General features: G+C 40.1%; 1 protein-coding gene across 1 annotated transcript in view; it reads left to right on the top strand.

The window, feature by feature from the left end:
- The window catches only part of NEK11 (NIMA related kinase 11), a gene marked incomplete at its 3' end in the record, with an annotated part of 277731 nt that overhangs the window by 99308 nt on the left and 162981 nt on the right, over positions 1–15442 (top strand). The window contains 5 exon segments of the mRNA XM_082393620.1: positions 3770–4091; positions 7376–7461; positions 9828–9947; positions 11996–12014; positions 12018–12089. Of these exon segments, the coding sequence (XP_082249746.1) occupies positions 3770–4091; positions 7376–7461; positions 9828–9947; positions 11996–12014; positions 12018–12089 (619 nt within the window).

Here is a 15442-nt window from a genome sequence, read left to right as displayed (position 1 = left end):
ATTAGACTCTTCTCTGGGGAAATAAGAAGTATATTGGGGCAGTTCACAGCACACAACTATTTTACACATACCCACACAGGTAAAAGTATTTGGTTCAATCTGATGATTATATTAGTGTATAGCCCTACCCTTTCTTCTTTTCAAGAAAACTTTTTCAATAGCCTAACAGGTACTGACTTGATAATTACCTTTTTCATTTTAGCCATTCTGATGACTGTGCACTGTGGTTTTAATTTCCATTTCTCTAATGACTAATAATGTTAAACATCTCATGATTTGGGGCCAAAAGTGTCTCTTCAAATTTTTGCCCATTTTTCTCTTGGATTCTCTCCTTTTTCTTGTTGATTTGTAGAAGATTGATTGATTGTTTGATTTATGGAATTTTTTGGATACCAGTCTTGGATGGATATTTGAATTGCAAATATCTTTTCCCACTCTGTATCTTCATTTTTACTTTCCAAATGGTGTTTTTTTGTGAACAGAAGTTTATAATTTTAATGAAGTCTACCGTATCAGTCCCTAACTTTATTGTTAGTGCTTTTTGCATTTTATTTAAAAAATCTTTGCATATGCCAAGATCAGGAAGACATTTACCTGTTTTCTCTTAAAAATTTTATGATTTTATCTTTCAGTTAGATCCACCTATAATTGATTTTTGTGCATGTGTATGATGTGAGACAGGAGTCAATATACAATATTTTCCATATGGATACTCACTTGGCCTAGCATAATTTATTAAAAAGATCATCTTTTCCTCTACCACAGTGCAGTTCATCTTTGCATTAGTCAAGTGATTGAATATATGCAGATCTGTTTTTGAGCCCTCTATTTTGTTCCATTGGTCTATTTTTTCTTCCTCGCCAATATCATACTTTCATAAGAAATGAAACTTCATAATAAATCTTGCTGTTTGGTAATAAAAGACCTCCAAATTTGTTCTTCTTCAGTTGCCTTGGCTACCCTTGTCCCTTTGCATTTCCATGTAAATTTTAGAATCAGCTTGTCAACTCCCACAAAAAAGTGTGCTAGGATTTGAATCGATATTGCACTAAGTCATTCTTGGAAAAATTGACATCTTCATAAATTGAACCTTCCAATCCAAGAGTGTGGATCTATCCCTCCCTATTTTTTTTTTCTTCTTTTTTTTAGATCTTCTTTAATTTCTCTCTGCAATGTACTGAGGTTACAGTGTAGGGTCTTGCACATCTTACGTTTGATTTATTTCTACGTGTTTGACATTTTGTGATGTTAATGTAAATGACATTTTTAATTTTGTTTTTAAAATGTGTTTACTGCAGGCTTATAGAAATGACTTTGTATCCAACAACCTTGCTAAATTCAATTGTTAATTCTAATAGTTTGTAGTGTCTTTTGACCTTTTTAATGTATACAATCATGTTGAAATGCTTAATGACAGTTTGTCTTCTTTTTTAATCTTCAAATATCATTTGTTTTATGTTCCTTTTTCTGTCCTTTCTTGCTTTTTAAAATCTTTTTTATTTTTATTTTTAAATAAATTTATTTATTTATTTTTGGCTGTGTTGGGTCTTTGTTGCTGCTCGTGGGCCTTCTCTAGTTGTGGAGAGTGCGGGCTACTCTTTGTTGTGGTGCACAGGCTTCTCATTACGGTGGCTTCACTTGTTGTGGAGCATGGGCTCTAGGCACATGGACTTCAGTAGCTGTGGCACACAGGCTCAGTAGTTGTGGCTCACTGGCTCTAGAGCACAGGCTCAGTAGTTGTGGTGCACAGGCATTTGTTGCTCCACGGCATGTGGGATCTTCCTGGACCAGGGCTCGAATCCATGTCGCCTGCATTGGCAGGTGGATTCTTAACCACTCACCCCGAGGGAAGTCCCTCTTTCTTTTTTTTTAATTTGAATTTTGTTGTTTGATATTTTTTCCCTCTAGTAACTTGTTAGTTTTATGCTTTTCAGTTATACATTATTTTACTATTCTTTTGGTGGTAATCCTAGCAGTTATAGCATGCATTCTTGACTTATTACAGTCTAGTAAAAATTACTGCTTTTACCACTTTCCCAGTAATATTAGGACCTTATGATACTTTAACTCCATTTACCCTCTTCTATCTTTTGCATTATTTTTGTCATGAAATGTTATTCCACAAAATTTTAAATCCCATAAGATAGTTAAGTTTTATAGAGTTAATGTTGATTTAAACATATTCACAAAATTACTTTTTCCAGTGCTCTTCATTCCTTCTTTCATTCCTTGTTTCTGTCTGGGATCATCTTTCTTCTTTTGGAAGAATTACCTTTTAGGATTTTAGTGCTTTCCTGCTGGTATGAATTCTCTGTTTTGCTTGGTCTAAAAATGTCTTTATTTCACCTTTATTTGAAGAAAATTGTTTTTCTGGGTATAGAAATCTAAATATGTGCTACTATACCAAATACCATTTAATAGTCTTACAGATGGATGAAAATTTATTGAGCTTCAAATAATTTTCATAATTTGTAAGGTTGACATTGATCTTGGTGTTCTAGTCAATATCGTGAGATTTCTCCTAATGTCTGTCTCTGTCTAGCATTCTATAATGGAAATAGTCTCAGATTTGGAAAGAAAAATACATAACTCAAGAGGCAATCAAGGTCACTTGTGTGACCTTGACCAAGTCACTTAACTTTTCTGAGCCAGTTTTGTCATGTATAAAATGGGAAAAATATAATATTGGCTCTATTACACTGGAAAGTTATGATGCTCTGTTGAGATATATATGAAAGTGCTTTGTAATATGTAAAGTACCAATCAGTTTGAAATTTTTAGAGTTATTATTATTTACTGGAACAGAAACATTTTCAGTGTATATATACAGAATTTTCTTGAACACCCACAAAATGGTTAAAATGATGTATTCATGTATGTATTATTGATATATACCTTGCCTTTCATGATAAAGCAGGACAGTGTTTGAAGTTACATAAAACACAGCTTACACAAGGTCAACGGCAAATTTATTTCTGATCTTTCAAGCAACTAATAAGAAAAGGGAGACCTGGCTAGTTACATAATTCAGGATAGCCAGAAGATAAAAATAACCCATTATTCAGGAGAAAAGTTCTTTCTTAACACTAAGTTCAGGCAGAAATTTCCCCTTGGTTTTCTTAATGATGTAGATTATTTAAAAGATTTTTCTGCTAGTTTAGAGATGACTGATTTGCATAGTTAACACAAATTAGTGTTGGACTGATCTAGAACTTTAATATTCTGCTTCATACTCCTGAAGGGAGAATTATACACATTAATGAGTGCTGCAGGCAGCCACTCTCCCACCCTACTTGCAAATGGATTCTATTTAGAAAACTAATAAAGATGCCAGCTTCCTTTTCAGAATGCTTGGATACACAGTAGAGGGAAGGCTAGGCTAATAAAGTTAAATTTTATTTTGCATATATAACATTAATTGAACTGCCTTAGGAAGACAATATTTACCTGCATTTTACTTTTCCTTCAAAGAGGTTGATTCAAAAATTTCTTACTACCTTGATCAAATATTTATTGAGTCCCTACTATGTGTAGGCATATTCCTGTTGGATTGTTTGCTCTCTTCTGACAAAAAGTGTTCATTCAGACTTATATTTTGTGCTTTCTTTTTTCACTTTTTCCTTTTTTTTTCAGTAAACATGTATTTAAATAGAAAACAAAGTGTATGTTAGTGCCTCACAACCAATGCCCTAACACATCTGAGGTTTTGTATGATGATCAAATTTAAAAGAGGACATTTATTCCTCATTCAAATTTTTTGTGTCTTCAGGTCTCTGGCATGCTTTTGGTGTGAGATGTGCTGCATGAATCAGGCATTCACTGGCTCCAATTTCTTATCCATCGTTATAAAAATTGTTGAAGGCGACATTCCTTCTCTCCCTGAGAGATACCCAAGACAGCTGAATGTCATCATGGAAAGCTACGGAAAGAAATGTATTGCTGCAGAAGCAATTTTAAGTTGTACTTATATTTTAGTTCATTTGAACAATAATTTCCTTTTTAAACATTACAGCATGTTGAACAAGAGTCCTTCATTGAGACCATCTGCTATAGAAATTTTAAAAATTCCTTACATTGATGAACAACTACAGGTATTTAAAATGAGAGGGATACCTGGAAGCACATATTAGCATTTATATACCTTCTAGGACTTGTAGATATGCTGTGGGAATAAGATGCAGTAAGAATCAGTCAGAAAGGAGAAACAAGATTTTTTTTTAAAGCTGGAGGAAATTATTAGTAGACAATCTCTTTGCCAAGGAAGGTGTGTGAACTCCAGTTCCCTGGTGCCCCAGATGTGAGAAGTTTGGATTGTGATTTTTTGCCTAACTGCAGCATCCACCCTTAGAGCTCTTGGCTTACAAATCTTACCTCTACACTTTGTAAGTGTATCCCTGCTAGTGCAAGAATGTACTACTAATGATACAAAATCTGGGGGTTTCATTGGGCCTTTATTATTCTACTCCTCATTTTGTATCCTACTAATAGTTTTTATTGATTAGCTGAGTTTATTTTGTTTTCCTGTAGATTAAACATTTTGATGCAGAGAATCTGCCTTCAATGGTAAGCAAAAAGCAAATGGTGTCCTCTCAGGATTTTTTGTTTGTTTGTTTCCTTGTTTTTAGACTTCATAGGCTTTTACAATACAAATCCCTCAGGCAGATTTCCTTTAATTTTTATGAATAGTTTTAAGTGGACCCACAGAGCAGTCATTCACCTTCACAAATGGGCACACCTTTTCATCAGTGTCCAGCTCTCAGGCACAGGAAACAGGGATGCTGACTTGATGTGCAGTCATTAGTTGAGCTCTGGCACTGTACTGACACTGGGGGGTGCCAAAATGATAGGAACAGATATGACTCCTGTCGTTTTGAAGCTTGACTGCTAGTAAGAGGACCCAGTAACCAAGAAAATGTAAGCAAGTAAATAAAATAATCGTAAACTATCAGAAGAACTAGGAAGAAAGAAAATAGCATGCTGTGAAATAAGGGAAAGGAAGGGCTTTGGTGGTCAGAGAAGGAGCAGGTGACATTGTGACATCAGTGAGATGGTGAGAAGCAGTGCGCCTTACAAAGAGCCTGAGGGAGAGTGTTGGGATCACGGGGAGTGGGTGGTACAAAACTCTGACTTAGGTGATGTTCCCTGGAGGGGGAAGCACTAAAGATGTGGGATGAGCAGGACAAGAGGGGGAAGTGGTGGGAGCTCCCTGGTGCTTTCAGCTCTCCCTGAGTATAGCTCTCCACTTGCCTGAGGGCAGACTTCTGAAAAGAGGCTGGTTGTTGGGATCAAAACCACAATGAAGGGTGACTGAGCAAACAAACAAACAAAAAAGTCAAAAGGCATCCAATAGATCCCCTGGGACTAGGGTGAGAAAAATGAGGCCTTTGCCCTGGTGCAAAATTAAAGAGGACACCAAAAACTCAGTAATCTAGATAAATAATGTTGTAATGCAGTGCTTTTTAAAAAAACCCAAAGTAATGCTAAAAAAAGTCCATAGTAACAAAATGTCAAATGTTCAAGGACAGGATCCAATGGGGCTAGGATGAAAGTGGAGCTAAAACCAAGCAGGACCCTGCAGGGCCGTCTCAGGTATGAAAGTCCCTCCATGTCCACTGTTTCTTGAAACAGTGTCCACTGTTTGTAGAAAAAGGCTTTAGTCTCCTAAGCCTTTCCTGAGTTCCAAGAAACAGACTCAAGTAGTTACTAATTAGAGAATGAGGGAATGCAGAAACAAAAGAAAAGCAGTCAAGCAAGAAAAGTAATGGTAGCCTAAACAACAGTTCAGTGATAAAACAGAATCCTAGTTCCTCCCCAAGGGATATACATAATAATCTAATGCATATATTTGAGTTGTTCTGCAGAAACTAGGACCCCTACCCAGGTGGTGACTATATGATGACAACCAGCATGTAGACCCCAGACTGGTTGGACCCAGAGATTGATGATTAAGATTCCCAAAACACCACCCTGTTACCTCAGCACCAACCAATCTGAAGAAAGTCCATGAGCTGCAACCCTCACCCCAAATGTTGCCTTTAAAAACCCTTCCCTGAAAGCTATCAGGGAGTTCGGGTCTGTTGAACATTAGCTACCCATTCTCCTTGCTTGGTGCCCTGTAATAAACGCTGTACTTTCCTTCACCACGACCTGGTATCATTAAATTGGCTTTGCTGGCGAGCGGACCTAAGTTCAGCTCGTTAAGAAAGTGAGGTAGAATGGTGCACGTTCAGGACAGGTCTTGTTGCTTTTTAAACTTTTGCTATCATATTCTCCAAGGCTTTTTGTCATTAATATTGATTTTTTTATAATACTGCATTGAAATATTATTTATCTTGGTTACTGAGTTTTTTGTGCCCCTTAAATTTGTACCTGAGGTGAGTGCCTTGCTTGTCTCACCCTAGTCCTGGCCCTGGTGATGCCAAAACTCAGCCTCTGTGCACCAGTGCTGAATCAAATCTCGGAGACAAAGTTTTGGGTGAAGTAGAAAAGAATAGCTTATTGCTTTGTCAGGCAAAGGGGGACACAGAAGACCCATGCCCTCAAAACTGTGTGTTCCAGCTCAGGGGGATTTGGTGAGGAGTTTTATAGCAGTGGTGCAAGGGCAGCGTTGCTGTTAAGGATCAGGGTGTGGTGTGTGCAGGGCCTGCACTCCTTTAATCTGGCCTCAGGTGGTCTCCTGATGAGCTTCTGTGGTTCTCCAGGTTATCAAACTCTGACCTTCTCTCTGGAATGAAGAATGCTTCGTCAAGTAGTTAACATCTTCCATTTGTTGGGGGTTTTAGTTCTGCAGAAGAACTCAAAGGTATTGTTACATGAATCCCTTGAGGCAGAACCAGGACCCTGTCCCAAGGCTGCACTATTGTTTCTTAACTGCTCCTCCCTTCTCTCTGCATTCCCTCCCTTCAATGATTAGCAACTGTTTGAACCTGCCCTTTGGAACCCAGGGAAAGTCATGGATGTTGAAGCCTAGTCTCTACAAATAGGGGACACAGAAAGGCTTTTGTGCCCAGGAGCCTCACAGGGTCCTGTTCGGTTTCACTGGGAGTGGAGACATCGTCCACTACAGGCCCTGAGGTGGGAGAGAACTGTGTGTTCTTGGAGCTGAGGGAAGGCCTGCCTGTGGCTGGGTGACCGGGAGCAAGAGAGCAGGCAGAGCAAGATGAAGTTGGAAAGGTGGACAGGAGCCTGACCCCACAGGAGCTGCTGTGTAATGTTTTAAACCTGTTACAGAAGGAAAAATAGTTACCAGTGGGTTCGATTTCAAGCCTCAGACACGGGTCAGTAGTACTACACATCAGAAAAGGCTACTGGTCATTTTATGCCTCTTCGTCCCTGAAGAGTCTTTAAGGTATGTTATGGCTGTTCTTTTTTTCAGCACCTGATGTGCCGATATTCGGAAATGACCCTGGAAGACAAGAATTTGAATCGTCAGAAGGAGGCAACTTATATAATTAATGCTGTGTAGGTAATTGCTTTGTTTTTAAAAAGCCCACTGTGTGTAAATGTTAAATGCATTTGTCTTAAACAATCTATTAGTGCTAAGCTAACAGCATGGAGTATCCTAGAATTCATCTAAGTCTTGCCAAGAAATTAAGGAGCTTCAGTAACTTGACGTTCCAAAGCCCTTTGCCCCAGGTGGTAGCAAATTGAAATCATAAAAGTTTAAACCTCTGCACAGCTTACATATCTGCAGGGTAGCTCTGCAGTTGCATTGTAAGTATATAGAGAAATTCATCTCTCAAACGTTTAGTGATATTTATGCTAATGAACATTCAGATTAAGCATAAATGGCTTTCACATGTTAGTTGTTTAAGAGGAACTGGCAGAGTATCTATTGAAAAGCTGACACTGTGGAGTCCTGGGACAATTGAAAATAAGCCAAAATTTACTTTCTTGAGATACACATAAGAACTAGAGAATGTGTGTTTCACAAAGAGCCATAATTTTTTCCTGATCTCATTTCTCTCTCCTACCTCATTCAAAATTTCTATGCCATAACTTTCAAGGGCCCAGAATACTAAGTTATGTCAGAACAGCCATGTGCAGCTGTGCAGGCTGTGTACTGCACAATTCCAGGGGACACCACTGATAAGACCAAATCTATAATTTTGCTGAAGAAACGCTATTTAATTTTGTGAGGACCCAATGAGAATGACAGTCCCTCCCAGAGCTGTGCAGGGCAGTGAAGTAAGAATGGTAGCCCTCATCAGCTTGATCTTCAAGGCCAAATTACACAAATATGTTTCTCTAACCCCCAGTCCAGTGGTTTCTCAACTGTGCTGTGTTTGTTTTCCATCTCCACATTCAAACTGAGGGAACTGGTCCATCAAAGGTATTCAGTCTTTGTTTAATGCATGATCTCCAGTTTAAATACCCTGCAACTCAGGAGATAAATATTTAAGCATGCCCCTATAACCTAGTTTTCTTGGGTTACTACCTATTTTTTTCAAGAATGCCTGGAACTTCTCATTTTATTTTATTAACAAGATATGTGGGAGTAGTATGTATCTTATTTTTAAAATACTGGACTAACCTTAACTATCATTTTGTACTGCAGTTTTGAAAAGTTTGCCTGACTGTGCTTACAATTATAGTGTGCTCGAATCTAGTTCTTCGGGTGATCTTTCACATTGTGAGATATCGATTTCAAATCCTCACTGTTATTTTCAAGATCTATGACTGTTTTGAGGGGCTCTATCTGGTTTTACAAAATAAAGCATGTGTATTGCTGAAAACTGCATGGCCCCTGGAGGCTCTGGTCTGAACTGTATTCCAGAGGGATGAGAACTGCCTACAGCGGTCATTACAGTTTCCTCATAGTGTTTCTTAAGGAGGGAGTTGAGTGCAAAAGGCATTCCGCTATTGGGCCCTAACCAAGCCAGGCACAGAAGCAAATGCCATTGAGAATGTGGTTGCAGACCTTTCAATACATGGTTAATGTAAGCACATTTCTTTAACTGAAGAAAGAGGCTCTCGAATAATATTGGCTAACATTTTCAGGGGTAATGACCATATGCTTTGCTCTGTTATAAGCTCTTTGCATGAATTAACTCATTTAAACTCACAACAACCCTACAAAGTAGGTACTATTATTATTATTATTTAAATGATCATAGAGAGGTTAAGTAACTTGCCCAAAGGCATACAGCATGTAGCCTGGGAGCTAGGATTTGAACCCAGAGAATGTTCTTAACTGTGCAATTAATCACTATGCCATGTTGCCATAAAAATACCTACTGTATGAAGCCTAGAAGATAAGGCATATTCAGTAACTTTTAGCTATTATAATACTACAATTTTGGGATACTTTTATATGTCAGGCATTGTACATACGTTATCTCATATAATACTCAGGATAGCCCATTCTTTATGGATGAGAAAACTGGGGTTCGGAGAAATTCAGTAACTTGCCCAAGGCTACAGAGCTAATGAGTGGTAGAGATGGGATTCAAACCCTGCCTGCCTAATTACAAAATGATGTCTTATCCACATGGTTGAATTAGTCTGCCAGTCTATTTACTCCCTAATGGCCAAGATCCTAATTTGTCTTACACTATAAAAACCAGTCATAGGCAACGAAATGAGCAGAAATTTGCAAAGTACATAATTTGCTTTTAAACAAAAATCTAATTTAAAAAATATTGCCAATAATATTGCCACAGTCCTTCTTGGCTAATTACCTACCCAGAGTTTATTAGTTTTTGCTTGGCATGTCTTGAGATGCTTTTCCCTTCTCAGTAGTGTAATGATACTTCTGTAAAATACTTGTTTAATTTTTCTGAGCATGTTTGGGATGGGTTGCATGTGGGAATCTTTATTATCTATAGGCAGAAAAAAATCCACCTGCAGACCCTGCGGGCGCTGTCTAAGGTACAGAGGATGACACCAAGAGAGAGGATGCGGCTGAGGAAGGTACAGGCAGCTGATGAGGAGGCCAGGAAGCTAAAGTAAGTGACCTTCCCTTAGTGCCCTGGGCCCTGGGCTGCTTCCCAGGGCTCTAGAGGAATTTGCTGAAGAAAAGCAAAAACCACAAGAAAATGCACATTCTCATTATATATTTATCAGTTTATTCATTCACTCATTCCCTCAAAAGATGGTTATTGAGCCATAGATGGTTATTGGATGCCAGGCACTATTAATAGCAGGCTTTCAGTCTTGTGTGAAAAGAAGGATTGAATATCAGGGAGGTTATTAGGAATGAAAATATAAGGTCAGCCTCCAGACAAAGCCTCTTTGTTGCTGACACCTTCTGTACACAGCACCGTGAGGGGGTGATATGGTGGCCTCACTATTCTGTCCACACTCCCCAGGTGTTTGCTAAACCCCTCTGCCCAGAGCCCTGGCTGCTCTGTACCTGCAGGAAATTGCTGGCTTTAGGAAGGAGCCTGGAAACAACTCTGTTCTGTCAGGTAAAGCCCTTCACAGTCTGCTCAGGGCATGCTGCTGGTGTGAGAGATCACAAGTGTTTAGAGTTTACACATGAAAAGGGGGTTCCAAAGAGCCCCAAACTCCCAATTTCTCAAAGACTGATTTTTCAGCTGGTATGTGACCCAATTTCCCAATTTTTCTTCTTTCTTCCTCTGCCAATTTTTTGGTGGCTTAGAAGCCCCAACAAAGAACTAGAGAGACAAAAAAAGACCTGAAACTCAAATCTGTCCATTTATGACCTTGTTAATGTACCTGAAAAATGATTCTAGGTGTCCTTGTACTTACAGTGAATACCATGATGAACCAAGTAAGAACCTGAGAGATGATTTTCCCTTAACACATGTTTCCTTTAATAAATGTGGGAAAATATTTCTGTCAAAGTGCTTCCTGGGCAGTCGTGTGCTGGTGAATGTTTTACAACCCCCTCTGGGCTTGTGGGGGCTGGAGGGGTAGCTACTAATTTGTTTGCTGATTCTGTGGTGTAAATGGTCACTTTCAAGGTACCAATGTGATATCATTCAGTTGGAAGATATGTGCAAACCAGTACACCACTAAGTGTGGATTTTGCTGAAGAAATATAGTCACGAAAGTTGTTTAGACTGTTGCATCAACTCACAGTCCCAGATCTATTTCTAACACCTCAGGAATGGCGATATTTCCGGGGTACCATGGTTCATGTCATTGGTTGAGGGTGAAAGGAAGATTAAATCTCTGACAGGAACAGATTAAAAAGGCAATTTAATAACTTGCACATTACAAATTATTTTTCAAATTAAAACTATTTTTTAATATGCAAAAAAATCATAGATCTTCCTCACGGCATTTAATATTTTTGTTATTAAAGGCAATGATTTTTAAATAAGTTTGTTCTTGATTTTATGAATAAATTGCATTGGAGTGGTTTTGATTATTGTTTCTAGGATTCGAGAAAGGTCATGTGTTTTAGGTAGAAAACGACTTCATTGTCATGAGCGTTATCATGTACCCATTTTATAGACAAGAAAATTTGACTACAGGGATATTCAGTGATTTTTTCAAGAAATCTAAGTATAAATTAGCATACAAGTAATCACAAGAACTCAAATCTTTCCTCCAGTTTAATAGCAGGTCTATTAAATTCGACTCTCCTATTGTAGAGGAAACAGAAAATGTCTGAGAAAAATTCCCCTTCACAGTGGCTCTCATACTCTTTTCCATAAATTCGTTGAAATGCAGGTCTGTTTTCCGCGTCTATGGGTTTGTTATCCAGTTATTCATATGTGTTGGGCTCTCTAGCGGGCATCGGAGACACACTCCTGTCTGTTGTCAGCACAGGCCGAGAGCACACAGGGATGGCACCACCCTCTTCCCCTGAGTTCTGGGTTCTTGAGGGTGAACAAAGAGCCAGCATCCTGAGTGCTTTAAAGGAAAATCGAGTGGGGCTGCACTGCACTCACGTGATGAAGGAGAGACCGCGGGCCTGGCTGCCCGACACCCCAGTCTGCCTTTTGAAACAGGGATCACACTTGTGTAACGTAGATGTGGTTTTAGCAAATTGAAGCTCTTTTTCTATGTTCACTTTATGCAGAAAGCTTGTGGAAGAAAAATAGGAAGAAAACAACAAACGAATGCAAGAACTGAGATCTCGGAACTTCCAGCAGCTGACTGTGGATGTGCTCCACGTGAGTGCGCTTCTGTTTTCAATTTTACAAAAGACCTTTTCTTGCCTCAGATTCTTCAGATTCATGGGGCCAGTTGGGTAGGAAAAGGGACAAGGTGGGGGAAAAAAGCATCCAGACCAACTCTGCCCAATTCCAGGCTGGACTGGGATTTGTTTTAGAACGTAGGCCAACAATTAGTGATGGCACTAATTCAAAGCAGCTGTACCAAGTGCCTGCTGTGTAAGGATGACTTAATCTGCACTGAATGAACAACTGAGGAGTTAAAAGTATGACTTTGCAGAACAAATGTGTGTCTATCTAATTTTGAATTTCAGCCGTGCTATTGTTGCTTTGCTTCTTTAGTCCACTGTTCTTTTTCTGTCTTATTTTTCGTTCTTTCCCTCTTTATTTTCTGTCTCCCATCCATATCATCATGCATTGTGTTAATAACCCCTTTCAAACTTTGGAGAATTATCATACATATCCAATAATAGGGTTGCAGATTCACATGAAATGCACCCCAAATTCATGTCCTCTGCATCCCAAGCCTCTGCATACCATTCCCTAATGGTTAAAAATATCTTCACTGGCCTTGGTGTAGATTTTGATACTTAAGGTAGTCTTTCTTCAGGGTTGTATTTGGATAATAGACATCAACACCAACCTCTTAGCTCTTTGGTAAAAGCAATTGGGGAAGGAGTCCTTTTTATGGAAAACTTTATTGTCTCAAATTCTGGTTATTTGTTCATTGGTGATCCCTGCATCTGAGGGAGATTCTTTCCTTTAGCAGGAAGAACCAAGCCCCTGAAGCTGTGGGGATGATCCCTGAGGTCTGGGGATGCTCATTCTACTGTAGCTCAGTAATCAGAGGGCTCCGCACCCTGGGGTGTGCCGGAGCCCTGGGCAGAGCTCACTCGCAGACAAGGCAGAGCATGGGAACGTTATTTTCTGCCTCCCTCTGATTGGTGATCCACCTTTCTCAATTACTTAGTGGTTGGGAGTGCTTTAGAGTTCTGAAAACCCAAAGCTGGAGCAGATGGGGGCCCAGCCTACATTGACCTTAGGAGTCTCTGTCCATTGGGCCCTTTAGCAGACAGTGTGTACCCAGCTGACACTGCTCCATCCCAACCCCTGTTCTCCACCATCTCTCACTCCCAGGGTAGCTGGCCTCAGAGGCATGGGGGTGGGATGGTTCCTGCTCACAGAACCTTAGGGTGGAGAAGTTGCCTGCTGAGGGGCAGCAGTGTCAGACCCCTACTCAGGGAAGGGTCTTGACACCACCAAGCCCCCTGCAAACACTGAGCACCCTCCTTCAGCTCCCCAGATACTTTCGAGGCCCTGAAGTGATGACTTGTGGAGGTGGGTCATCTTCCCTCAGGACTGAGACTGCAGATTCCCACACATCCTCAACAAGAGTCTGGCATGATGATAAGAATTCTGCGTTTGTTAATATATGTAAAATACTTGTTTAATAAGCTGATAAAAACCAGGACTTTTTTTCTGGAATGCTCAGGGTCTCCTGCTTCTAAGGGATTTTACCCCCAGAGATTGGAAATTGAGAAGTACAGACGTGATAATATTTTGTTTTATAAAGCCTAAATAACTTTATTCTTAAAGTTAGCATATGGCAAATAAAAATGTAGTTTCAAGTATGATCTTACATTTTAATGTCTGATAACTCACTTAACTTCTTTGCTTTTCTTCATTGGCCTTAAAAATAATCATTTCTGTGTTCTTTTTCATTTCCAATATGATTACTAGTAGTGTGAAGCAACAGCACTGTATAGGGTCCTGTCCCTTCTATAAATTAGGGCCCTTGGGGGATTCTAAAGTCACTTAAGATTTTATTTGCTCTATATTATCCTACAGAACATGGGAGTCCAGATCTTGGCCCAGTTCAAATGAGGAAAGTGAGGATTTCACAGAGATTTTATGAAGTCCCAACTCATAACCTCCACAGTGTCTGCCTAGTTTCTCCCAATTCCACCCCCGTCCATCAGCAAGGAGCAAAGGCAGGCGGGAGGTGCCTGCCGCTGTCTTGACCAGAGATGGTGGTTCATTCTTCGGTCGTGTAAGATTCAGTATCACCAACATCTTTGGTTCTGAGCTTTCCAGAAGCAAGTTTCCTAAGTTGCATATTGATGGGGGCAGGAAGTACTCCAGGCAGCCCCTGGCTCTTGAAGAGAAGACCCTCCTTGGGCTGATTCTGCCCAGCGCGCAGGGTTGTTCAGCACCCCAGGTCTCTCGCCCTCCATGTGCAGTTACATCAGCCATTTCCTTCTGACCCATCAGTAGCATCCCACTTTCTCTCTTTCAAATGTCACCACCTCTTCAGGAGAACCATCTTTGACCTCTCAGGTCCACAGTCTACTAGCCGTCCTCCAAATTCTTATGTTTTCTAGCAATGCTTCTCAAACTTCAAAATGTACCTGAATCACCTCTTGGTCTTGTTGAAATGTAGATTCTGATTTGGCTGGTCTGGGGTGGGGCCTGGGATGCTGCATTTCTAACAAACTCCCTGGTGATTCCTATGCTGCTGGGCCAGAACCACATGCTGATTAGTAATGGACAGAAATTGGAGTTCTTGAAAGCAGCTTCAGATGAAGGAGAATCTGGAAAAGCCATGATGAGCGGACCTTCTTATAATCTTTTTAGGAAAAAAGAGCATTTAATGGGAATTGAAGAAAAGGAGGGGTAACCTGAGGGAAGGCTTTCTTGTTTCCCCTGGAGGAGGATGGAGAGAGGAGGCCAGGCAGAGAGGAGACCAGTCTTATTACATTCACAGGCACAGGAGTGAGGCAGGCATAATATATTCAGAGAACCAAGGAGGGGGAGCTGACACTTTGCAGATGGACTGAAGGGTCTAGACATCTCACGGAAAGGCTTCAGTGAGCTGAAAAGGATGAAATACAATGTGAGAAATAAGCTGGATTAATCGGATGCAAGAGGCTAAAGAAAAACATGATTAAGAAGGAGAGAAGGAAGAGGCACACATTCCTGTCTTTGCCCAGATGCGCATTTGTGGTTGAATTTCTTCCTCCTCTTGCTGGGTCTCTGTTCCTTAGTCCTCTTCCTTCTGTCTGGCTGGCTGAAGCAAACCTCATTATATTTCAAAAGCAGTTGTAGGAGGTAGAATCACAGTTAGGGGAGAGACAGGCTGGCTGTGTCACCTCTTAAATGTTATAACAATTCTTTGGGGCATTTAGGAGAGTGGCTTGCTTTGTTTTTCAGATCCTGACTGATGGGGCCTTTTACGCTGGCAGGCATTTTCTGCTCCACTGAATTTGGGCTTTGAAATCTTGAAGCGTAGTTGACTGTGGAATCATGTTGGCACCATTTCTTTAAAGGATGGTAGCTTAAAACAACTAGATACC

Source organism: Balaenoptera borealis (assembly GCF_965194805.1).
Source record: "Balaenoptera borealis genome assembly, chromosome: 5".
Taxonomy (NCBI): domain Eukaryota; kingdom Metazoa; phylum Chordata; class Mammalia; order Artiodactyla; family Balaenopteridae; genus Balaenoptera; species Balaenoptera borealis.
This window is presented reverse-complemented; position numbering and strand designations above follow the sequence as displayed.